Source organism: Lactuca virosa, chromosome 2, assembly GCF_052849685.1.
Source record: "Lactuca virosa cultivar CGN04683 chromosome 2, Lactuca_virosa_CGN04683_v6, whole genome shotgun sequence".
Lineage (NCBI taxonomy): Eukaryota > Viridiplantae > Streptophyta > Magnoliopsida > Asterales > Asteraceae > Lactuca > Lactuca virosa.
In genome coordinates this window covers 276,922,892-276,950,024 of record NC_136427.1, presented here as the reverse complement: position 1 = coordinate 276,950,024, position 27,133 = coordinate 276,922,892, and the positions used below count along the sequence as shown (strand labels likewise).

The 27,133-nt window shown below is 38.3% G+C and overlaps 1 protein-coding gene across 3 annotated transcripts; it reads left to right on the top strand.

Annotated features, from left to right (window-relative positions):
- Positions 1-21,533: 21,533 nt before the first annotated feature.
- LOC145161154 (G-type lectin S-receptor-like serine/threonine-protein kinase At4g27290) lies at positions 21,534-26,065 on the top strand. Of its 3 annotated transcripts, XM_079080606.1 has the most exons (8): positions 22,534-23,192; positions 23,268-24,161; positions 24,257-24,388; positions 24,489-24,646; positions 24,733-24,943; positions 25,021-25,258; positions 25,335-25,485; positions 25,594-26,065. In XM_079080606.1, the coding sequence occupies exons 1-8, from the start codon at positions 22,727-22,729 to the stop codon at positions 25,885-25,887; spliced, it is 2,544 nt and encodes an 847-aa protein (XP_078936732.1). In that variant the 5' UTR covers positions 22,534-22,726; the 3' UTR covers positions 25,888-26,065. The 3 variants fall into 3 exon arrangements, with proteins under 3 accessions (XP_078936733.1, XP_078936732.1, XP_078936731.1); XM_079080607.1 differs by lacking the exon at positions 25,594-26,065 and adding an exon at positions 21,534-21,585 and having other exon boundaries at positions 22,421-24,161; positions 25,324-25,422; XM_079080605.1 differs by having other exon boundaries at positions 22,534-24,161.
- Positions 26,066-27,133: the final 1,068 nt, after the last annotated feature.

The following is a 27,133-nucleotide window of genomic DNA, read 5'->3' as shown; positions in this document are numbered from 1 at the left end:
CAAAACGTTTATATGTTAGTTCTAATATCGTAGTCATACGTTTAGAATCCTATACACATAAAGTTTCCAGATCCGGTCCGCAACAGACCATAGATCCGAACAATTAATGGCATATATGGAAAACATATAGCATTTAGCACATAAAAACATTTTAGGCATCTTTCCTATAATAAACTAGTGCTCGGGTCTAAAATATGGTAGACACTCATCTCACAATCATCACTTAGCATTCTAAGTTTAAGTCTAGAAATCCTACAAATTCCTAGTTCGCTTAAACTAATGCTCTGATACCAACTGTGACATCCCCAAATTTCTCGGCCAGAAAAGACTGATTTAAGTTATGCTTTTAAAATAAAATCAGAGTAATCCTTTTAAAAGATGTTGCGGAATTTGTTCCCAAAACAAAACATGATAAAAGTTTATCAAAACCTTTCTTTAAGAAATATATAATTTCCTTTTATATCAAAACCTCGGGATGTCATGTTCCGATACAGATCAAAAGCATAAACAAGACATTATAAGCCTTACAACAGTTATTTACAACTACTGGCCTATAATCCAAAAATCACTCATCATCATCATCCGACTATACTCGGGGTCCACTACCTGTAATATAAAAAGCTGAGTGGGTCAGACTTGGGAGCCTGGTGAGCATATAGGGTTTTCAACCCACAATAAATAAATTTATTATGCTTAAACATCAAACAATCAACCAAATTACCCCAACCCCATTATCTTATTTATTTCTTAAGGATTTACCCTAAGAATCAACCATCACTCATTCCTAAGGATTCATCCTAAGGAATAGGCACGAAGTCACATCGTCGCCGGGGTTTATACAACAGACACTAAGTCCATAGCTGCCAGGGTTTATACAACATGTGCTAAGTCCATAGCTCTTATTTATCGACAATATTATTCACGGGAATCCCCCCCCCCCTGCAATACATGTCAATGGGTTTTTAGAGTACAACTGATGAACATATAGTTCACACACTTACAGGTTGCGAGCCTGCTAATGTTCCACATATCATCTAGAATAGTCCATGGTTGTCATCCATACTCTGCTGAATGACGGGGGCCAACGTTTGGGTAAGTGATTCTCTCATAATTCACCACTCACCCTCAACTCATGATCTATATCACTGATCATCTCATTTATCCAACTCATCTTTCATCACACACCCACTATTTCATCTACCCATGTTTTACCCAACATTTTTGTAGATAAAAATACATATACAGTTTAAATTATTTAAAAACCTGTATAAATCATTCCTTCAACATCCATCTCCAATAAACAACAATATATATTCACACATCACGTATTTTATATAAAATACTTCATATCTATGTGTAAGGTGAAAGTAACTACACACTCACTTGATTTAATGATAATCGGGCAGCACTTCGTTTCCTAAAACGATCGTTTCTAATAAAACCGGGAGTTTTATTGAGAAATCGGGCTCTGCGAGGGTTGGGCTTCAAAACCGAAAAGATAAATTTCTCGGGCTTCTCGCACACTTCGAGGCGTATTTCGGGTGTTTGGTATAATATCGGGGCTTTGGGGGAAGTTGGAATGAAATAAATATGGGTTTAGGGGTGTAAAATGTCACTTTTCCAAAATATACCCGGGAGGTCTCGCACCCTTCAATTTATAGGGGCGAGGCTTCTGATCCAACGGCTGAGAAGCTACCAGGTGGCAGCAGATCCGAAGAGGAGGCACATGGCTCGCACGTGCGAGGGTCCTGGTGTAGGCTTTTGATTGGACCGAGGTCTAGGTCCGAGGGATGGGAGGTGGCGCCTGCGAAGCTCAGACAGGTGGTGTGACATGCGTCGGTGCGAGGTAAGGCGGCTTCGGATGCGAGGAGTTACCTGGGCACGCGTCGGACTGCGGTTGGACCTGCACTTCGGATGCGAGGGTTGAGACACGCCTCGCCAGCTGGCCTCGGTGACTCGGCAGTTTCGGACACGTGGCACGCATGCAGCGAAGGTGACGTGGCCGAAGTCCCACCATGCGAAATTTCTCGGATTTGGCATTTTTTTCAATTTTTGTGCAATAACTTCTAAAATCCATAACTTTCACATACGAGATCTGTTTTTGACGTTCTTTATATGCACGCGTAGGTAAAATTACGCTCTACAACTTTCGTTTAGACTTCGTCGGCTAATTTTGACATTAATTTTTATATTATTATTTTTAACAGACCGGGACAGGAAATCCGTTAAAAATTCATAACTTCTTCATCCGACGTCCGTTTTCGTCTGTCTTTTTACCGTTGTACTACTATTGACGAGACCTTCGATTCTCGTTTAGGTTGTGTTGGCTAAAAATCACTCGATCTAAAATTCGAGTTTTTAGCTGTCTACTACTAAGCTGAAACTTAGAAAAATCATAACTTTCTCATACGAAGTCAGATTTGGGCGTTCTTTTTATACATGCTCTCGGTTTAACGAACACTACAACTTTCATTTAGATCACCAAGGCTAAAAAGTAGTTTATCAAAAACTCACTTTTTACGTCATTCTGCACCGTGCCGGTTTTGTCGCGAAACTTCGACAGGTCATAACTTCTTCGTTATAACTCGGATTTCGGTATTCTTTATATATCCGTAATCCTTGTCACAACCACTACAACTTTCTTAATAGATATCGGTTTTATCTAATATTTATTTTCGATGCTCATTTTTATTCTTAATTAATTAAATCCTAGTAATTAAGCATAAAACACATAATTCACATAATATTCACACAATTCCTTTTCATTTCTTCAAAATGAGTTACAAAGGTTAACCTAGACTATTATGTCAATATTAATGTCTAGCCTAGGAACACGGGCGTTACAGCATGATTCTGTTACACGATAAGAAAATGAGCTCGTGAGCGATTATGTTTGGCTCTAGGTGTATTCTAATCATTTATACCTACATATAAATTTTTTGTTTTGTTATACAGTTCTCAATGATTCGACCTACATCCCTATGATGCAGTCCTGGTAAAGAGCAGAAGTAAGTTTCTAGAATGGTTATAAGACGAGTGTCATCCGAACTAAGTTATCTTTGGTTGGTGGATATCATGTTCCAACTTTCGAAAAGATTTTAAAGTAATTCATAATAGAGTCTACATAAAATAGACTTATGAATTTGAGAAATAATCACTCTCAATTGAGATTTCGTGATCCGATTTATTGTTATTAGCCGTGATAGGAAAGACGATAAACTCAATACCTAATGTGAGTAATGTAATCACTAACTCACTAGGTTGCATTAATTTATTAGTTATTACTGTGACAAAAAGGCACTCAAACACTTCGCATGTAACACGCGTGGTTTACCTCTGTTCTTCGTTCTATTCTGGGCGGTAATGATTTGTTCTCTCCTGGTATCTATATGGTGTCCTTCTCCTCTGTAGGTATATCGAATTCCTGTACCGTCTTACTTCCGATTCGGACGCTGATCCCCATTACTTCATAATGGAGAGTTCGAATTCTGAAAGTTCTTGCGAACCTCTCATTGGTGCCGTTAATAAAGTAAAGGAATTTGGTAGTTTCTATAGTTTCTTTACTCCTCATCTGTTTCTTTCTCGGAATTCTCCTAATGAAACTCTGCTAGATCCTCGTTGACTCCTCTGTTGGTTATTGTGGTGAGGTGGTTACATCAATCTAAGTGTTTTACACGAGAATGGGAATGTCTAAAGAATCTATGAGATTAACAAAACTTAAATTTTTACAAAGATGATCCTTTCTGGTCTTTCTATAATCACGAAGTGTGTACAGATTATATATAATCCAGATCAAATAGACCTTCGAATAAGTGATTCTACTCTAAAACCACAACCAAAGAAGGAACATGAAATAGAGTGAAACTCACCTATTCTAAGTCTATAAAATCTCAACTATATATAACCTTAAAGTATACACTTAGTAATTATAGACCTACCACAAAAGGTCTTTTTAACAATTCCCTAAAGTTATTTATGGTACCTAAAATACTTCTACAGTATTTTAATTATATGTTTGATTCTTGAACTTCTAGATATAAGAAGTTGATAAGTTTTCAGTTTGGTTGTTATAGCATCCTAAAATACTCCTATAGTATTTTAAACTTTATGTTTGGTTCTAGAATTCTTCTGGTACCTAGGTCAGTTTTAGACTTGTTGCAACACTACAATCACTCCCAAACACATGTTGGTCATATCTCAAATAAATATAGTTAATCAGGCTATATTGATCCCATATATGATTAGATAACTATCCAGGTTTAACTGCAGTGTCCAACATCCAAATACTTTTGTTTTGTTCTTCTTGTGATACTCGTTCTAGTATATATATATATATATATATATATATATATATATATATATATATATATATATATATATATATATATATATATATTCTGCATGTACTTATACTTTTATAAAATATTGTTATATTTTAAAGTTTAACTCTTGGTGAGAGTGTTTTTATCCCAATGTGTTTAAAGTTGTATATCTTTTATGACTGATATACTGAGTTCACTATAAACAATGCTCTGATACCAATTTGTCACACCCCTAAACCAGAACAGCGGAAACGTTCGGGGGCGGAGGACGTCATGTCAAGTATCACAACACATGCATTATAGTAATCAAAGTACAACAACCATTGCATTAATAAAGTATAAGCTTTTACATAAGTGTTTAAACATTTCATATTTAAACATCAAAAGTAGATATAGCAAAAGACGAAAGACGTAGCACGGTACTAGGCTGTCTTCTCAAAAGCTTCGGGAGTGTACCTATCTACTGGATTCCTGATAATACAAGTTATTTTGAAAGAGAGGATCAGCATTTAAGCTGGTGAGTTCATAAGTATTTTTGTTATATAAAGTATACTCTAAGTTCTTAAAAAGTTCGCCTGTTCCTCCAGAAAATCCTACATTTTTAGATGTGATAAAAATGATAACCACAATAGTTCCTTCTACAATCACTTAGTTTATATTAGTTATATATAACCTAATATCGAACGGACAGTTAAATGTGTGTATCTGCCCTAATTCCACAACCAAACAAGGAATAGGAAGTAAGGCGGAAGTCACACATTTCACGGCCTATCAGATATTATTTATATATAACTTTAAAGTATAAACTAAGGAATTATAGAATTAACCACTAAAGGTCCTTTATGTTATACTAGTTTTGAGAAAGTGACTGATTACGTTCCAGGAAATCCTATATTTTCTGCTTTACATTTGATAAGTGGTTTTAATCCCATAAAACCGTTCCATGAAGTAGTTTTAAATCCCATAAAAACGTTCTGTTAAGTAGTTTTAAATCCCATAAAACCGTTCTGATTTGTTTGTGGAGAGTGATTAATACAGTAGTATTTCTTAAAAATAAACTACTGATGAATAACTACCTTATTATTAAACTGGATAATTAGGGTTAAAATGTGATAAAGTTGTAACCATACTAATAGACTAGAATGAACACGACGACCTTCCGGTGTCGAAACTGAATATGTGACATTTGTCACCCCTTGGCCTGCCGGCCAAACTGCAGCTAACAGTCGGGATGTGGGATTGTCGGTCCCATATAGATCTATACACACAATGCCCGCTCTCCCTCCAGGAGAATCTGGTTACAAGAATGTAACATAACAAGTATATTTCTATGTCCTAAAGACGTACCATCACATTTTAGTTTGAGTAAAAATCGAATTATATCCTTTTCTTGACAAAGTAGTTTAAACCTCATATACTTATCTAGAAAATAAATTTCTCGTTTGTTTCATAAATTATACCTATCATAATTTATACGTTCTATCTGGTTAGCATGATTTCTCATGAATGTACCCCTTTGCTCAGCATGGTACAAAGGTAATGATACCGACTGAAGTAACCTTTTATATTCCCATATGTATAATATATATAATTAAGAAGGAAATGGCCTTTGGACAAATAACCCTACCTTAAGCCCACATCCAAACAAGGAAAATGAAATAAGGCAATTCATTAGTCCTAAGCCCTTTAAGTCTTATTTATATACTTATACATATATGAACATGATTTTGACAATTATAAGTTTAAAGAGTTATAAAAACATTAAAAAGAGTTTAACGGTATTCTAAAAAGCGTTTATGTGCCTCTAAAAAGAGTTTACATGACTTTAAGTCATTATGGAAGTATTTGGTAATCCTTAAAAGCATAAGGAAGTCTTTTATGTGATTGATATCACATGCAATTATTAACACATCTAAATTGTGTTCAACTTGTATTCCCCCCCCCCCTAAAAAGCATTTAAAATCATTTAAAAGGTAGATTATATGGGTATGAACTCACCTTATGTTGGTAATTCGATTGAAGATATGTTATAGGATGATAAGTTTCACGAGTGAAGTCCCGAGCACAAATAGGTCCTAATTAGCATATTATGATACATATAGGCATGATATTAGTGATTATAACCACAAAGGTGTGAGGGAATCAACCTAGGATGCAAGAACAACTCACCAAAGGAGGGTTGGAAGCAAGTTAGGAGGTTGAATGAGGGTTCACGGCCCTATGGGGTGTTCACGGCCCAAGAACACATGAAGTGTTCACGGCCCACTTGCATGTTCACGGCCCAATATGAAGGGTTCACGTCCCAATGATGAATGGTTCACGACCCAAAGCTTGAAGATCTTGAATTTCAAGATGAAAAGGTGATGAATTAAGATCGAAGGTGTAGGGATTTCAAGTAACAACAAGAAGAGGGGTGAGTTACTTACATTTTTGAGGTGATAGAAGGCCCTTTTGTGGATGATACTTGAGAGAGAATGGGAGAGTTCACGGCTGGAAGATGAGAAATGAGGAGAAAATGGCTAACACACTTATATATAGGCGAGGGTTCACGGTCCGAAGGGTTCACGGCCATGAACCTCGTTTGCGGTCTAAAGACGGTGGTGGCCGAGAACGCATTCACGGTCTGAGGGTTTGTTGCCCTCGTTCACGGCCGAAGCCTGTTTGTTCTCAGTTGCGAGGCTGTTGTCCGAAGGGAAAGAAAGGAGGGTCTTCGGACTTCAACTTTTCACCTTTTAAACATATAAAACCTTGAATACAAGGTGTAAACACTTATAAAATATTAATCTAACCCATTTAAGATAGAATAATATTTAAGTTGACTTTAGTTGACCCAAGTTAGACTTTGATTGACTAGGGTTGACTTTACATGAAGAAAATAACGGGGTGTTACACCCAACTACTTTCAAGACATAAAGGATGGGAAGATCAAACCCTCATTTGCAGGTATTTACACTATTCAATCTAAAAACTCATCACATGCTAATTCTTGGGTCCTTGATACAGGTTGTGGATTTCACATTTGTTCTGATTTGCAGGGACTAAAAAGAAGTAGGGATGTGGAGCACGGGAAGATAAACTTAATCATGGGAAATAGGAAAATGTCGCCTGTGACCAAGATTGGATTTTATTCTTTATTCCTTAGTAATGGTTTAAATTTAGGTTTGAATAATTATTGTTACTCGGCCGATGTGGCGAGAAATATTATTTCCTTTTATAGTTTGTACAAACAAGGTTTTACCTTTTCATTTAATAATGAAGTTGGTACTATTAATGCTTATTACAATGGTGTATTTTATTTTGAAGCATTACCTTGCAATGGTGTGTATGAAACTGTGAATGTTGTAGATAACCTAGGAAATAATGTGTTACACATTGATTCTTCCAATGATTTGGATAAAGCATGCTTGTGGCATTGTTGTCTTGGACATGTCAACAAGAAGCGCATAGCCCAACTCCAAAAGGATGGAGTTTTGGAGTCATTCGACTTGAAGTCGGATGACACTTGCGAATCTTGTTTACTTGGAAAGATGACCAAGTCGCTCTTCACTGGTACTTGTGAAAGGGGTGAAGGTCTGTTGGATCTCATACACACTGATGTGTGTGGACCATTCAGAACCGCCACAAGGGATGCTAATCGCTTCTATGTGACTTTTACTGATGATTACAGTAGATATGGCTATGTCTACTTAATCAAGCATAAGTCAGAAACCTTTGAAAAGTTCAAAGAGTTTAAGAACGAGGTGGAAAATCAATTGGGCAGAAAGATAAAGATGTTGCGATCCGATCGAGGAGGAGAGTATCTTAGTATCGAGTTCCTTGACTATCTTAAGGAACGTGGAATTGTTTCACAATTGACGCCACCTACGACACCACAGCTTAATGGTGTGGCTGAGAGGCACAATAGAACCTTGCTAGACATAGTTCGTTCCATGATGAGTCGAGCTTCGTTACATATCTCATTCTCGGGGTATGCCTTAGAGACTGCCGCCCATATCCTTAATCTAGTCCCTACCAAAAAGGTTTCCAAAACACCTCACGAGATGTGGACTATGAAGGTTCCCACATTATACCACATCAAAGTTTAGGGTTGCGAGGTTTTTCTGAGACGCGAGACTCATGACAAGCTCGAACCTCCAAGTGAGCGATGTATTTTCATCGGCTACCCGCAGAAGTCCTTTGGGTATCTCTTCTATAGACCGAGTGACAATGTTGTCTTCGTCGTGAGGAGAGGAGTCTTTCGTGAGAGAGAACTCATATGCCAAGGGGACAGTGGGAGTAAAATTGACCTTGAAGAGCTTCAAGAGTCAAGCGGTGAAGGAACCTCAAACACTAGCACTCGACCCGAGGAGAAAACTCCGGTTGAGCCGATTGACAAGTCCATACCTCTGAGGCGTTCCGGTAGAGTTAGAGTTCCACCTGAGTTTTATGGTTTCCATATTACTGTAGAGGGTGATACATTTATCAGTGATAGCACACTGGTAAATTTGGATGAACCTAACAATTACAAGGAAGCCATGGCAGGCCCCGAGTCTGCTAAATAGAAAGAGACTATGGACAACGAGATTCAGTCCATGTATAACAATCAAGTTTGGAACTTGGTTAACAATGTACCGGGTCGAAAGACAGTCGGGTGCAAATGGATCTTCAAGAAGAAGACCGACATGGATGGGAATGTACACACATATAAGGCACGACTGGTTGCAAAGGGCTTTACTCAAACTTCAGGGGTTAACTATGATGAGACCTTTTCACCAGTAGCGAAGATCAAGTCTATAAGGGTTATGTTGGCCATTGCTGCATTTCATGACTATGAAATATGGCAAATGGATGTCAAAACTGCTTTCCTTAATGGAAATTTGGCTGAAGATGTTTACATGAGTCAGCCAGAGGATTTTGTCAATGCAAAGTGCCCTAATAGAGTGTGTAAGCTTGAGAAATCCATTTATGGATTAAAACAAGCATCTCGCAGGTGGAATCTTTGTTTTGATGAGAAAGTCAAAGATTTCGGATTTTATAGAAGCGAGGATGAGTCATGTGTATATGTCAAAGCTAGTGGGAGTATAATGAGCTTTCTAGTATTGTATGTAAAAGACATACTGCTCATAGGAAATGACATCCCAACCTTGCAGGAGGTTAAGTCCTGGCTTGGGAAGTGTTTCGCTATGAAGGACCTCGGAGAAGCTGCCTATATCCTAGGGATAAGGATATTGAGAAACAGAAGTAGAAGACTAATAAGACTTAGTCAAAGTACCTACTTGGACAAGGTGTTGAAACGTTTCAGCATGGAGAACTCCAAGAAAGGTAACGTACCTATCCTAAGCAATACCAAACTGGGTAAGACTCAGAGTCCAAGTACAGAGGCTGAGATAGCAGAAATGAGTCATATACCATATGCTTCCACAGTTGGTTCGATCATGTATGCTATGACAGCCTTGATGTGGCCTTTTCTTTGAGCATGGTCAGCAGATATCAAGGGAACCCTGGTAAAGCTCATTGGACTGCGGTTAAGAACATTCTTAAGTACCTGCGGAGGACTAAGGACTGAGTCCTTACTCTTGGTGGGAGTGATGACTTGAGAGTGACAGGGTATAGTGACGCCAGCTTTCAAACCGACAGAGATAATTTCCGCTCTCAGTCGGGCTGGATATTTACCCTGAACGGAGGAGCGGTGACATGGAAAAGTTCCAAGCAGGAGACTATAGCTGATTTAACATGTGAATCAGAGTACATATCAGCAAGCGAAGGAGCGAAGGAGGCAATATGGTTGAAAAACTTCATCGGAGACCTTGGAGTTATTCCTTCCATAAAGGAGCCTGTGGAGATTTTCTGCGATAATGAAGGGGCGGTTGCCTTAACCAAGGAACCGAGTGATCATGGAAGATCCAGGCATATCGACAGAAAGTACCACTTCAGAAGACATCAAGTAGAAGAAGGAAACCTCGTGGTGAAGAGGATATCGTCAGAGGACAACCCAACAGATCCCCTCACAAAGGCACTGACTTGGGTTAAGCACTTGCAACATGCAATGGGCATTGGGCTAAAGGACGATATTAGTTTTAGTGATTAGATAAACCGAAACTTGTAATAGCTAAATTGTAATTGACATTTGATGATGAATAAAAGGAGTTTTATTTATAAGTAAAGTTACTGTCTTGTGTCAATCATTTACTATTGTTTCACTTTGCATGTTTTGACTTCCAGAATGATAAGATTTATTCAAACTATCCACAGTCGATCATACTTTGGAAGTAGGTATGAAAGCAGACTGTCATGAGTTGGCTTGCAGATTTGTCTAAGGAGTTAGGCATAGCAACATGTTTGCTGCACCATTCATGAGTACTTCTGAAATAAGATTTGGAGTATTGGATCAACCCGCGCTCACTTGAATCACTTCATGGAATTTATCTTGAGTGACCGTGAGACGATAATATCATATAAGTCTTCAAACCTAGATATATGAGTTGTTGACTATGAATTAGTTGTGCATTGATGATACGAAAACGCATCAGTAACTTGATGTTATAAAACGTATCATTGTGCATGATTTAATAAGTAGTTAGTAAAAGCACATAATGTCGAAGTTTATTTGTTCCCTTTTATCCTAAGAGGATTAAAAGTGATATCTTGGGTCCCCTCGATGATTCTGTTTTGACTATGTGTCGGACCCGGTCAGAACTAAATTGATGTGTTCAGTTATGTTCTATGTGAGACGAATTGGAAATCAGGAAACAAACTGCTGGACAATAAGTATGCCATTGTTCCATGTATTTTTCCAGCTGATATATTGAGAACAGAGGATTATATGATCCCTTATCTAAAGGATGTGTCACTGACTGGGTCAGAGTTGACAACGACTTTTGAAAGCTTACGATTGCTAAGTCGGATCCGAAAGTCACATTGGCAGTTATAATTACTAGAATTATCCAAGCGGGAGACTGTTGGATTTGGTGTCTAAGCCCATAACTATAACTGGGATGTACTTGACCCGATTGTAGCATGGTCCTTTTTGGGTTGCCTTCACCAGTGCAACTTAATAGAATGGATTTTGAGAATAAGGTTGTTTATGGTTTATTAATATATTACAAGTATAATATATTAATATGAAACCATATTATTTAATTAGTATTGATCAAGAATTAATTTGGAATTAATTTTGTGATCAAAAGAGACTAATTAAATATAGGGGGATTGATTATGTAAATCAATTATTCTTGTAGTGTGGGCCAATGATCCATGATCATGTAGGTGGGCTAAACTAATCCATGGAGGTTAAACCCATGGAGCATGAGAATGTGGAAAGTCATGGGTTATTAGGGTTTGCAAAGTGTAACCCTAGCATGTGCAACACTATAAATAGAGCCCCTCTAGAGCCAAAATCGGCTACACCATATCTTGGGGATAACCAACTTATTCTCTCAAGCCTCCTTTTTCATTTTGGTGTTTGTGAACCAATAGAGGCATCACACTTGAGGTGCTAAAGCTTTCAAAGGTCAAGAACTCTACCCTACTCAAGAGGTTTGCATCCAAACTAAAGTTTTATATTATATAGCTTCAATTGTATGCTAGCTAGGGTGAATGCTTTGGAAAACAAAATACATGTATAATTAGAGAAAACATAGATCCAAAGCATTTAGGCTTGTATGTGCACCATAGGAGAGTTATAGTGCTCAAAACTTAATAGTATTGTGCTTGGCCGAACCTCACAAGAGAAGCCATCACCACCACCGTGAGGTGGTGGCTATCGACTCCGACCACCACCTGCCGCCACAAGGGTGGTTATGTGTGTGTGTGTGTGTGTTATATTGTGTGTGTGTGTGTTTCATTTTGGATAATATGTTGTATAATGTATTTGTATGGCCGTAAAATCCAAAGAAACCCACCACCACCACCAACCGCTGTGTTGGGTGGTGGTGTACATTGTGTGATTGGATTGCTAGTTTAGATGCTTGAACATGTTTTGGTTTAGAATCATAACCATCACCACCACGAGGTGGTGGCTGCCGCCGTGAGCCGCCGTTGACCACCACTACCCGAGGTGGTAGTGGGTGGTGTCCGACTTAATTAACATTAATAAACCTAAAAATTTAACCATTCGACTAATTGGCATGCGATTGGGTTGGAAACCCTAATTAGGGTTTAGAAAACCCTAATTTTTGGATATGTTAGTTGTGGATTGTCGGGACCCGCGTTTTGACCAGTGGATTGAAGTATGACTTATTCCCAATTACATTGTATGTTTGGCCTAGTGGAGTGATGGACTTATTGGATTAAGTCCTTAATGGGTTAAGTAAGAACACTTAACCCTAATCTTCATTTTATGTGAAAACCCTAATTTTGTTTGGGCCTTGAGTTGGGCCTTTCTTTTGAACTTTGGTGATTGAGCTATTGATGGACCATCCAAGAACAAGTATATGGACTAGAATATTTGGATGGGCTTTAGGGTAAGGGCCAAGTGAGGGGTTTGGGCCCAATTTGGAAAATTGGGCCATATGTTGGGCCTTGGATCATTATTTGACTTTTGGGCCTTCAGAGTATAAGTTGAGCTTTGGTCATGGACCAAGCTAGGTTAAGGGTAAATGGTCCTTTTACCCTAAGTGTGGGTTTATGGTTATGCATTAAAACCCAAATGGTTAATTGGGTTTTGTTTTGATGTTGACAATTCGGGGATCTATCAACCAGCAACCAGAGATTTATTCGCGGGATTTCAGCAGTGCGAGGTGAGTTTCCTCCTGTATGAACGGGTTGAAGGCATCAATGTCGGCCTGTATATGTATGCTAGTATGTTTCGGGCTAAGGTCCGATGTCGGGCAATGCCCGATGTAGGTTTATATGTTTCCGGGTTTCGATCCGATGTCGGGCGGTGCCCGAGGAATGTTTGTATGCTTGATGTCTTTGTGATTTTTTCATGTGTCTGTGTTATATGTTTCCGGATTACGGTCCGATGCTGAGCAATCCCCGAGGAATGTTTGTATGCTTCCGGATTTCGGTACGATGTCGGGCGGGGCCCGAGGAATGTTTATATGTTTATGTTATGTGATTATTTATGTTTATTTGTTGATATGTTTATATGTATACCGAGCTTTGCTTGATGCCGGGAGGGGCCCGATGCCGGGCTGGGACCGATGCCGGACTTGTCTGATGTTGGGCTGGTCCCGATGCCGGACACTGTCCGATGCGGGGCGGGGCCCACAAATGTTTATATGTGATTATGTGATCATGTGATTATATGTATGGTATGTGGTATATGGGGAGACTCACTAAACTTCGTGCTTATAGTTTTCAGTTTTGGTTTCAGGTACTTCCGGTAGCAAAGGGAAGAGTTTGGGATGACTGCATTGCACACACCATTATAGTTAGCCTGGGATGTTTTACTCTGATATATTTGTCATTTGTTTCTGATATGATGTTTTAAGATACTATGACTTATGTTTTGATGTGATGATTTTGATAACCATGGTTTATTTAATAATTTAAAACGAAAATTTTTGGTCATGATTTTTGGGATGTTACATGTTTTCACTATACAATAGAATTTAATATAAACCAATCATTTAAAAAAATTTGAAATAGAAATAGGTTGCTTATTAGCCTTAGTAATCTAAACGAAAGTCATAGTATTCGTAAAAGCAAACATGTACATATAAAGAACGCCAAATCTAACTTCGTGAGAGGAAGTTAAGATTTTTCGAAGTTTCAGCATAACAGTATGCGACACAGAAACTTAAAATTTAATTGGTCGATTGTTAGGAAAAACAATCTAAACAAGAGTTGAAGATCTGGTCAATACCTATCTGTCGATATGAAGACAGTCGAGAACGGATATCATATGAGAGAGTGATGATTTTTACACGGATTTTAACTGCCTAAGCCTATAAAAATATAACTTTAAAAAGAAAGTGAAAATTATCCGACAGAGTCTAAACGAAAGTTGTAGATTTCGTCAATAGCTATGTGTGGATAAAAATACATCGAAAACAGAGCTCGTATGAAGAAGATGCTGATTTTTAAATATTTATAAAATTTCATGCGCAGGCGCGCACCAACAAGTTGTGCGACACGCCTCTGACATACCACAAGTTCGCGCCACGTGTCACCACCCAGACGACGCCATATCAGCACCCCCGACTAGATGCGCGGCACCCAACCATGTGCACGACATACCTTCCAAAATTCCATATAAATACCCCCCCCCCCCCATTTGCCTCATTCTTTCACTCAGACGAATCCTTCTCTACATTTCTCTCTAGTTCTGGTTTTTAAGGAGTTTTTCCGAGCTTTGGAGAATCTCATATTTAGCTAGGGTTTCAGGTAGATAGTCGGGTAGAAAGAAGTGTTTGTTATCAGGGTCCTGTCCGCAACTTTTTCCAACTTTCGCTAGGAATCTCTATAAGTGAAGCTACGCTTACTGGGATTTTAGGATAAATTATAATTGTAATTATAATCTACGCTTACTAGACTTTTAGGATAACTTATAATTATAATTATAATCAATATTAGGAACCCGTAAATATTAGATTTGTCAGTAATTCCAGTCATAATACTGATTAATCTACTTACTGGAGAGGTGTCTAGAATGGTCATGTTGGCTTGGTTGTTGGATTTCAGAAAAGCTATATGCGGAAATGATCCTGCCTCCCAAATGTACTGCCTGGTTGATCTTTATTTGATAGAACTATCGATATTCTTTGGGATTAGTGAAAGGTCTAGACTACATTACCAGATTGCCATAGGAACTAATAAGTTGTAGTATTCTAGGTTAATACATGTTAGACGTGTTACCCGTTACGACGAATGGATAGCTGTCAGTCGTCTGAGTAACTGTCCAGGTGAGTTATCTCACTATACTATGTGTTACAATATATATCCATGTATGTTAGGACATAGGAGTTAGTAGAGTAGAGCTGATAGTATAGCCTTTATGTGTCTGTATCAGTTGAACTTAATGTATAGTCTCTATGTATATGGTTATGTATGTCGGGCAGGGCCCGTCATGTGGTTTGGGCGGGGTCCGTTATGTACGCTGGGCGGGGCGCATTAGGTAGTTTAGGCGGGGCCTATTTGAATGTATGTATATATATATATATATATATATATATATATATATATATATATATATTATGGTATATGGTATCTTGGGGAACTCACTAAGCTAAACGCTTACCCAGTTGTTATAAATGTTTTTCATGTACTTTGTGAGAAGGGGAATGTTCGATTGTTCACATGCGCATTCGCAACATGTTTTCGCACAATGTAATTGTACTCTGATATATTTTAATAAATAAAATTGAAATATTTGTCTTGAAAATCGGAACGTTACAGGGAAGGTCACTGTCTGATTGTACTGCTTCCATGGGATTCGTTTTTTGGAAGTCTTTTGTTGTTATGCTTTTAGTCTTATTATTACTACTCTCATTTTGGAACATGTTGGGATATATATGTTTTGAACAAATGGTTTTTTTTTATATTTTTTGGAAAATGGTTTTGATTGGTTACTCTTATTTAAAAATAAATTTAGGTTGAAATTTGGGATATTACAAAAGAGCTTCTATAAGATGGTAAAGGGTTTAGGGCTTCAAACAGACTACTTAGCTAACAATCTAACAAGCCAATAAGCCTTAGCTGCATGAAAACTACAACATCTGGCATTACTACCCCTCTTGTCCATAACCAAACTTAACTTTAAGAGCCACAAAACATTCAAACTTATCTTTCCTCATCGTCCTCCTTCGCAACACCTTAAATTGAGATTTTAAAAATGTAATCATAAACCTAAAACAAATAAACACATAAACATGCATTGATCATAGAAACACATAAACATGCAATCATAAACCTATACATTATTTTAAAGAGCATGGCTACAAAAAACATTTGATAAATTCATCTAAAACCATACATAAAAAGCATATGATTCATCCATGCAATCATGGAAACACATAAACATGCAACTTGTGGCGACACTATTAGTGGCGACACGGAGCTTTAGCAGCGACTCAAGCTTGAGTCGTCGCTAAAGCTTCGTGTCGCCGCTAATAGCGTCGCCGGTAATGACCTTATTTATTGTAGTCTTGATTCTTTTCGAATTTTGATTTGCATCGGTACCGATAATATTGGATACTGAATATAACATAATATAAGCACCAGACCGGTCCACGATTGGGACTCGGTATCGATTGATCATCCCTAACAGTGAGAAAAAAAGAGAATTACAAAAACAATAAAAAGTTGGGATTGATTTGGATGAATGGTTATGATGGATAAATTTATTAATGGAATTTGGCCAAAAAACTCCTCCCGTATATTGCATTAATAATATGTATATATAGATACACAATTTACACTTTGGTACCACATAGTTTACAACAATGAATTTCCTAGTCTAATATACCCCTTCAGTCTAAGGAGGAGGACGACGGATGCTTAGACTGGATCTGAAGTCGTTAAAAGGTACTCGTGGTATCCCTTTGGTGAATATATCAGCTATTTGGTAGCGAGATGCGACATGTAAAACCCTAATATGACCGCGTTGAACCTTCTCTCGTACGAAATGTATATCAATTTCAATGTGTTTGGTTCGTTGATGTTGAATTGGATTTCCCAACATGTAAATGGCGCTGACGTTGTCATAATAAACTAGAGACGTGTGTATCGGATGGTGACCAAGTTCAAGAAGGAGGTTTCTGAGCCAACAAATCTCTGCAACAACGTTAGCGACGCCTCTATACTCTTCCTCAACACTAGAACGGGAGACGGTCGTTTGACGTTTGGATGACCATGATAGTAAGTTGTCACCCAGAAACACACAATGGCCAGAAGTAGATCGTCGTGTGTCTGGACAACCGACCCAATCAGCATCGGTATAAGCAGTAAGAGTGGAGGCCATGTTACTATGCAAGTATAATCCCATGTCAATTGTACCTTTAACGTATTTTAGAATGCGTTTTAGAGCATTCATGTGTGACGCCCATGGAGAATGCATATGCATGCAAATTTGTTGTACGACGTATGAAATATTTGGACGTGTGAACGTGAGATACTGTAAGGCACCAACAAGACCACGATAAATAGTGGGATCAGCAATCAATTCCCTTGTGGTGCTACTGAGCTTCCCATCTATGTCGACAGGAGTATGTACCGGATTACATTAGGCCATATTTTCCCGTAAAAGAATATCAACGACATATTTCTGTTGTGATAAAAATAAACCTTTTGGGTCCCGCTTGACTGAAATTCCCAAGAAATAGCTAAGGTGGCCCAAGTCTTTCATGGAAAACTCGTTGAATAGACGAGTCATAAGGTGTTGTTTTAGAGTCGGTGATGATATGGTAAGAACTATATCGTCAATATATAAAAGAAGATATGGTGTATCCCTGCCATGGTTGTAGATGAACAAGGAATGATCACAAGCACTATGTCGAAATCCGAGTGTGGTGACAAAATATGTGAATCTTTGGTACCATGCACGAGGTGCCTGTTTCAACCCGTATAGGGACTTTTTAAGTCGGCAAACATGATGTGGATAAGAAGAATTTCGGAAGCCCACGGGTTGATGAATGTATATCGTTTCTGCTAAATGTTCGTGTAGAAAAGTGTTTTTAACATCCAGTTGATTAATTTCCCACTGGCGAGATAACGCAATGCTGAGGATTGTTCGAATGCTCGCCAGTTTAGCAACTGGGCTGAACGTCTCGTCGCAATCAACTCCAACCTACTGTGACCTGCCATCACAAACCAAACGCGCTTTGTAGCGCTCAAGTGATTCGTCAGATCCGGTTTTATGTTTGAAAATTCACATGCACTTGATAATATTCATGTTTGGACGCATCGGTACCAATTCCCATGTATTATTATCAATAAGGGCATTATACTCATCGGTCATGGCACAGTTCCAAATGGGATTGTTAAGGGCTTCGGTCGTGGTGCGGGTGAGTGGCTCGAAAGGTGCAGAAGTATGGAGAGTAAACATTTGTTTCGGTTTGTATGAGCCGGTCATTCTACGTGTGCACATGGTACGGGTAGGTGGCAGTGGTGGATTAGGGACATGCTTGGTGGATGATGGTGCTGGTTGTGATGGTAGGGGCAGTTAGGTTTCAGTTAGGGGGTGGGGTGAGGTTCTGATTGTTTATTTCGGCGGGTGTAGGTTTTGAGGGTGGATGTTGGTTGAGCGTGAGCATGAGCAAGTGATTGTGGTGGTTTCGGTTTGTGGTATTGGAGGAGTGGGAGGAGGCGTGTGTGTTGGTGAGATAGTGGTGACGGATTCCCAGATACAGTGATGAAGATCACTGGATTGGTTTAAGTGAAGGAAGTCATAGGAAGGTGGCGAGGAGTGAAGGTTGGCAAATGGGAAAACATTTTCTTCAAAAAGAACGTGACGAGAGATAATTATCTTTCTGGTGGAGAGTTCATAACATTTATACCCCATATGGTTGGAGGGGTACCCGAGAAATACACACGGTGTGGATCGGTTTTCAAGTTTGTGAATTGAAGTAGAGGGAATAAGAGGATAACAAAGACAACCAAACGTTCATAGGTGGGTGTATGTGGGATGTTTGTTGTAGAGAAGTAGTGTTGCGGTGGAGTTGTTTTTGGTTTTGGATGGTAGGATGTTGAGAATGTAGGTGGCCATTTGTAGGGCTTGATGCCAAAAAGTTGGTGGTAGAGAGGCGTGGGTAAGAAAGGTACGAAAAATGTTGTTTATTGATCAAATTTTTCGTTCAGCTTTCCATTTTGAGAGGGTGTGTGAGGGCAAGAGAGCCTGAAAACCATCCTGTGTTGAGTACAGAAATCATGAAACGATTTAATGTTGTACTCAGTTCCATTATCGCACTGAAAACTTTTAATTTCTCGTTCAAATTGTGTGTTAATGAGCTTGTAGAAATTTAAGAAAGTGGAGTAGACATGTGACTTTTTTATGAGTGGGAATGTCCATAGATAGTTTGTATAATCATCGAGAAATAGGATATAATAATGGTGACCCCCTGAACTAGGAACTGGGAAGGTCCATAAATCACTATGTATAATATCAAACGGTAAACACGTAACAGAAACAAAATCGTAAAACGGTAATTTGATATGTTTACCAAAAACACACGATTGACATAAATGTTTTTCTAAAAAAGTCTTAACAGAAATGAAATTGTGTTTATTTAAGACTCTCAATAAAGATGAACTAGGGTGGCCCAAACGCTTACGCCAAAGATCTTGTGTCAAAGCAGTACAGTAGAAGGTGGTGTGACTTGAGCAGAAGGTAGTGAGAGGGGATAGAGTTCTCCAGCACTGTCACCTCGAAGGATAGGATCCGCATCTGATAGTCCTTCACAAAAAAACCAAAACGATCAAATTCAATAGAAATGGGGTTATCGGTTGTTAAACGCCGAACTGAAAGTAGGTTTTTGATCAGTTTAGGTGCATGAAGGATATTATTAAGTTTTAAAGGAGGGTAAGGTGGTTGTAGGGTTGTGTGACCAGTTCCTTGGATGGGTATTTGAGAACCGTTGCCAACGATGATATTGTTTTGTATACCATTATTGAAATAATTAGAAATGTTACCTATTGTATTCGACATGTGGTTGGTAGTGCCGGAATCGAGATACCAGTTCTGGTCCAGGTTTAATGTCATAGTATGCATCGCCTGGTCAATGTTGGCTGGGGTATATGATTGCTCAGAAGCTGCATAGCCGTATGGATTAGCGCCAAGAACACCTGCAAAGTTAGGATTTCTATTTTGATATTTGTTCACCGGGTTCGTAGGGTATGGTGCGGGTGGAAAGTTCCATTGTTGTGGTTGCCAAGGGGCATTCCATCTGAGTGTCGGTTGTTGCGGATAGTAATTTTGATGAAAATGTGCTACACGTCCGCGACCCCGACCCCGACCCCGACCGCGTCCCCGACCCCCTCTACCATTGTGCCGACCCCTACCACCATAGTCAAATTGTTCGAACTGACCGCGCACGCACACTACTACTACCGGACCGTTGTTCGGTTGGTAGTGGATGGTGTCGCCGGTCAGTGGTGGCTGTTGTCTAAGTATTCAAGGCGGCTGTTGTTGTATCGGTCGATGCCTTGGAGGTGGTTGCACTTAGGATGGTGCTGAAATTATGATTCTTGCGGGTTTCTTCCAGGATTAGTTTTGATCGGGCGGTGTAGAAATCTGGTAGAGGTGTAGATTGTTAGAGTATAGTAGCAAGGCTTTCAAATTTGTCTCCAAGCCCGTTGATTAATTGAAGAACCAGACGATCATTAGAAACCGGGGCATCAACATTAGTGAGTTGATCAGACAAGGTTTTGAGTTCTTGACAATAAGCAGAAACATTAGACACTGTTGAACTTGTTTTCTAGGTACTGTCAATGAAGATGTTTTCCAACGATTTTCAGGCTTGTTCGGCTGTGGAATCAGGTTTTAGAATGGTAATTAACAAATCTTTTGAAATCGTACTGTAAATCCATTGGAGGACAATGGAATCCAGACGTTTGTGAAGGGCCACAACATCTACATTTTCCTTAGCTTTGTCTTTTAGAGGGAGAAGCTTCCTGTGGTAGAATATGATGAATGACTTCGTGTGCCCGATAGTGAATATTGAATAATTCAACCCATGATGTGTTTTGCCCGTCATCCTTCTCTAGAAGGATTGGGATGAAGTTCCTGATGTTTGTGACAGTAACAGCAGGATGTAATGAAGCCATTAATTGATTGGAATAGGAGCAGAAAATCAACAGGTACTGAAGGTTGTCGATGGAGTAGGATAGAAAGAAAAAAAAACAAGAAGAATGAGATGCGACAGGGAGAATGTGCGATTGAAGGTTTTAGGAGAAAGAGAAAAAAAAATAGTGCGGCTAGGGTAATTAACACTCCAATCTTATATTGCATTAATTAATAATATGTATATATAGGTATATAATTTACACTTTGGTACCACATAGTTTACGATAATGAATTTTCTAGTCTGATATTTATAATATAATATAATATAATATAATATTTTTTATATTTTTTAAAAGAAACTTTACGAAGAAATCATTTATTTTTGGTTGACAAACGATCACTTGGTAGACCACCCAAGTTGTCAACTTGTGTATGAACTCCGCCAACGACGTTAATAATTTTCTTCCACTTCTTCAACCACAAATTAACGGCGTTTGCTGATATTTTACGGATGAGTTAGTTGAATTCAGTTGTACTCCAATAGAAACAAAATTCAACTCTACGGTCGCTGTCGCCACTTAATTCCTCGTCAGCACCACCACCGCTATATCTTCTGTTGCGGTCAGTTCTTCCTTCTTCGAGTCTTTTAATTATTCGTTGTTGTTTCAACTTTCAATGTCTCAATTTTGAACTGGAGTGTTGAATTAGGTTTTTGACATAATTATTACTACGAATGTAAGAATTTCAAGAAACTTAGTTTTGTTTCGAACTGAGTTAAATATCATGCTATTTTCTGTTCCTCGTAAGTCATAACCTAGATAATTGATTTGCAAATTTGGGGAAAGTGATGGTATAACAAATAATTAATACGTCAATGGCAGATATGAATTTGAATATTTGATGATTACATTAAATGGTTTGCAGTTGATACTGCTAATCCAAATATATGGGGAATGCACATGAATGTTTTTTTTAAAAGTTAGATTATCCTTATTTTGTGTGGAGTGGAGAAACTACCCGATGAACATTTTTTTTTATATAAATTTAGATATACATTCACATTCTGTGAGCACATTGTTAAGTTTGAAAATTTGCAATCTATAGTTACTGCACATAGTTTGTTTAGAATCCAGATAAAAAAGTAAATAATTTAACAATGCTTTCAGATACATGACTTTGAGGTTGAGTTAACACATCTAAGGTTAATTGACTTCAAGTGATTAAAAAGCTCATCTTTTAACTCAAATTTTAGTTGAATGTTTCTGATGTTCAAACAACACACCGATATATCACAGCATTGCAATTGTGATAAGTACTACAAATGACAGTTTTAACCTAAGATATGCTATCAAATTCAAATTTTTTGATGAACCAACAAGATTTATCTATCATATGTCAAGATGTACATTTGCTTTAACAAATAGAATAACAAAATGATTTCAATATCAAATTTCAGGAAAAGATCCACTGTCAAAGCCAGGAAAACATGTACAACAGGTCCCACAACCAACATAGAAAGCTGATGCCAAGGTTTGAACCTGAGACCTCTCTTATGGATTCCCACATGCGGGGCAACTATCTCAAAGAGGAAGACACAAGCCTTCTAGTATTTATTGCCATGCTTAAAGAAATGGTTTTTAAGGCAGGAGAACATTTAATTTTTTAGTGGGTCTATGTTCCTGACTACCTTCAACTGAAAAAGAGACAGTTCTAATCAAATAATTGAGAGCTTATCATTTCCTACACGGTAAACTAGTCTTCCATGAAGTGGGAGGCTGCAAAACACATTAATGACACTTTTCCACAACCTCTATTAGATATTATCCAAAGAGCCAATTCTATTCAAATAATTGATCCCGGTCTTATTATTTCTTACCCCAAAATCTTCCAGGAAATTAACAGAAGGCTGCAAAACACATCAATGAGAACTTTCCAAAATATTCTGTTCTTGTCTACTGTTTTATTCTTACTTTTGACAATTTCTGCTGCAGTAGACACCATAACTACAGATAAAGAAATAAGAGACAATGATACGCTTGTTTCAGATGGTGAAATGTATGAATTCGGATTTTTTACCCCCGGTAACTCCAGGTATCGATACTTGGGGATATGGTATAAAAAGATTTTTCCTCAGACAGTTGTATGGGTTGCTAACAGAGAGACTCCACTTACTGATACCTCCGGTGTGCTCAGAGTCAATAGGATGGGAACACTGCTGCTTCTCAATGGTAATAATACCTTGATTTGGTCGTCAAATTCCTCATTATCTGTCACTAATATTAATATAGTCGCAAAGCTTCTAGATTCAGGAAACCTTGTTGTGCATGATAACATGAGTAGCACAGACGAAGATCCTATCTGGCAAAGTTTTGATTACCCTACTGACACCTTGCTATCTGGAATGAAATTCGGGAAGGATTTTATTACAGGAATAAACAGATGCTTGACATCTTGGAAGAGTCTAGATGATCCTTCTCCAGGTCTGTATGTAAGTTACTGGGATACAAATGGATATCCACAAGCATTTCAGAGACGAGGTTCAGTTATAACACTAAGATTTGGACCATGGAATGGTGTTAGGGTAAATGGTTTTCCTAGCAAGCCAAATCCTATCTACACATATGACTTTGTTATGAATGAGAAGGAGGTGTATTCTATATTTTATCTTATTAATACCTCATTTCTTTCAAGGGTTGTTATTGGTCCTGAAGGCCATGAAATGAGGTTAAACTGGAATGATCCGACCCAAGGATGGGTCCCATATTTGGCTGCAACGGTTGACATATGTGCACCATATGGACTCTGTGGTTCATATGGAAGCTGTAACATAAACAGTTCACCTGTTTGCAGTTGTATGGAAGGGTTTGAACCAAAACACCCAAAAGAATGGAATGCAGGAGATTGGTCAGGTGGCTGTCAACGTAAAAAACCACTAAAATGTGGGAATGAAGATGGTTTTCGGGCGATTTCAGGTTTGAAATTTCCGGATACCAGGCAATCATGGTACAATCTGAGCATGAACCTTGGAGAATGTAAAAAGGCATGCAAGAGGAATTGTTCTTGTACAGCTTATGCAAATGTGGATATTAGAAGAGGTGGAAGTGGATGTTTGCTATGGTTTAATGATCTTATGGATATCAGAGAAGCTGATGAAGATCAAGATCTTTACATAAGAATGGACGCATCTGAGTTAACAGGTGCATAAATTTTTTTATTTCTCTTTCACAGAAACATAATTTATTGTCACATCTTTCTTTCATGTGTTGATTTTTTTGCATTTACGATGTTACAGGCGTAAAATCTGGCTTTAACAAGAAAAAAGTAATCAAAGTGGCCCTTTCAACTTCGTTTGGTTTTATTCTGATATGCCTAGCTGTGGTGGGGTATGTTTGGAAGAAAAATTGGTCTTATGCACGAAGTCAAGGTAATGCAACTGAGTCCTATTTTATACTTGTGAAAAAGAGCAAGCACAACAAGAATGTGCAAGTGTCCACCTTTTAACAGTCGGATGTATCACATTTTAGGTACTCTGGTGAAGACCCTTTGTGAAGACTATACAGGGGGAGGCCAAAACAATGATGTAGACTTGCCCTTTTTCAGTTTTTCTGAAGTATCTAAGTTAACCAATAACTTCTCGATTGATAATAAGCTTGGACAAGGTGGATTTGGTCCAGTTTACAAGGTAACATATCAATATATACCTGTGTTATTTATGTTCTAGAAGCAGGAGTACACGATAATGCTGATGACTATCTCTCTAATCTTTAGGGTGTAAGGGAAGATGGGCGAGAAATAGCTGTAAAGCGGCTATCTGAAACTTCTACACAAGGGCTTGTTGAGTTTACAAATGAAGTTAGATGTATCCAAAGACTTCAGCATCGAAATCTTGTAAAACTTCTGGGATTCTGTGCTCAAAAAAATGAATTTATGTTGATTTATGAATACATGCCCAACAGGAGCCTAGATCAAATTTTATTTGGTAAGAACTCTTCTTATGATATACTCCGTTCAAATCTTTATTTGGATGTCTACTGGACACGTGTTAATTTCATGCAGATGAGACCAGAAGTTCAATGCTTGATTGGAATCACCGATTCCGCATCATCAATGGAATTGCACGAGGACTTCTTTATCTGCATCAAGATTCGCGCCTTCGTATCATACATAGGGATCTTAAAGCTGGTAATATTTTGTTGGACAATGACATGAACCCAAAGATATCAGATTTTGGGCTGGCTAGAAGATTTAAAGGATACGAAACTGGATCTAACACAAAGAATGTGGTTGGAACTTAGTAAGAATCAGAAACCACTTAAATTTAACTTCTCAGATATATCCCCATATCAACTGATCTGTCAGATTCTTTACAGTGGTTACATCCCTCCAGAGTATGCAGTTCACGGCATTTTCTCCACAAAATCAGATGTATTTAGCTTCGGTGTTTTGGTGCTGGAAATAGTAAGTGGGATGAAAAACCGAGAATTCACTTCTCGAGAACATGGCGACAACCTTCTTGGACATGTAAGTTTAATAAAAATGATGTTTTGGGTTTCCTGCTATTATGATTGACTATTGTGTGTGATTATCGATTGTATATACTTGCGATTTACGACATCTGATATCACTCAGGCATGGAGACTGTATAAAGATGACAAGAGTCTTGATGTGGTTGGTCCATCCTTAAGGGAGTCATGCATCATCTTGGAGGTACTCCGGTCAATACACATTGGTCTGTTATGTGTGCAGAATCAGCCAGAAGATAGGCCGACAATGTCATCTGTAGTGTTGATGCTTGGTAATGATGGTGTCTTGCCTCAGCCTAAACCACCTGCCTTTTTCACCGAGCCTGATCTCCACCCGCTTGCACTCACCACACAACAATCTTCTGTTGTTGATATCACCTCATCATTGACAGGTCGATAGAATGATTTTTTGTTTCTTTCAAAGTTCATAAACCATACAATATAAATTCAGCTTTAACTCCTGAACATAGTTTTGGATTACTCCATCCGGTCAATAAAAATTGAAGTAAATTTGTTTTCGGTCTTGTATTAAATTCCCGTGCTCTGCAATTAGCAATCGGTGAAATAGCCTTTGCTCATTATGGTTATACAAATAGATTGATAGTATGTGTTTGAGCTTGCAAGAAATATGTTTTAAGTATTTTATAAAATGTTCGATGACTTACTACATGATGAATACCTCACTTCACAAAGGAACCTAAGACTGGGAAAGAGCTATGATCGTTGATGTTGGTATCCCTGAAAGGAAATCGGTTAGCCGTATCTCGAATCGGGAGCCGAGGATACACTTTGATGGCTAAGTCACTACACTGTGGGAGAGAATAACAGAGAATCAGAATCAGAATTTAGGATTTATAACGTTCTAACCCGTTTTGCTTGACCTCTTTGGTATTTATAAGCTGTGGTATATTCCCACATGGTATACAAGAGGGTATACGAACGCAGTTAGGATATTGCCAATTGCCAACCGTGCATGAGTCTTTTATTGGTAATTTGTATCATCAATGTGTATTTAAGTATAATGGATTGACTTGTTGATCAAAATCAATCTTGATGAATATTAAACAAGTAAGGAAGGTGTGGAGTGTACACTTGTTGAAGTTAATTCAAGATTCAAAGTAGACTGTCATTTATGGGCGAAGCCTCGGAACGAACGGGGGTTCGGGGGCAGCGCCCCTGTGAGCGGGATCCAAGGGGCGGAGCCAGGGTCGAGCTGCGAGGTTAAGGCGAATTTTTTTATTTGGGTTATATTGTTATATTAAAAATGCATCATAAATCTGAATTCTTGAAAATAAACCCGATTTTGACTTTGTTTTTTACCCTTATAGAAAGAACCCGAATTAATGACAGTTTTTAGACATAAAACTGTTTTAGTGACAGTTTTTCAGACATAAAAGTGTCTTGTGACAGTTTTCTAATGAGAAAGGTACTTAACCATTTTTTTGGTCATATTTTTTGTATTCGTGAAATTTATACATCTCATTCTCTGTTCTATTCTGTCATCATTCTGAGTCTTATCCGTTTGAAGACTGGGAGTACCACCCAAATACTTCAATCTGAAAGTGATTACACAATTTTCAGAATTTCCAACTGCTGTTTTACGCCAAATTTCTAACATCTTTAGGTCGTGGTTGGGCTAAGTGTAC

Excerpts from the sequence above, each read along its gene's own strand:
- LOC145161154 (XM_079080605.1), top strand. The coding sequence starts at position 22,727 with ATGAAGTGGGAGGCTGCAAAACACATTAATGACACTTTTCCACAACCT. Across the intron at positions 24,389-24,488 it reads GTCTTATGCACGAAGTCAAG|GTACTCTGGTGAAGACCCTT; the intron begins GTAATGCAACTG and ends ATCACATTTTAG. Across the intron at positions 24,944-25,020 it reads CCTAGATCAAATTTTATTTG|ATGAGACCAGAAGTTCAATG; the intron begins GTAAGAACTCTT and ends AATTTCATGCAG.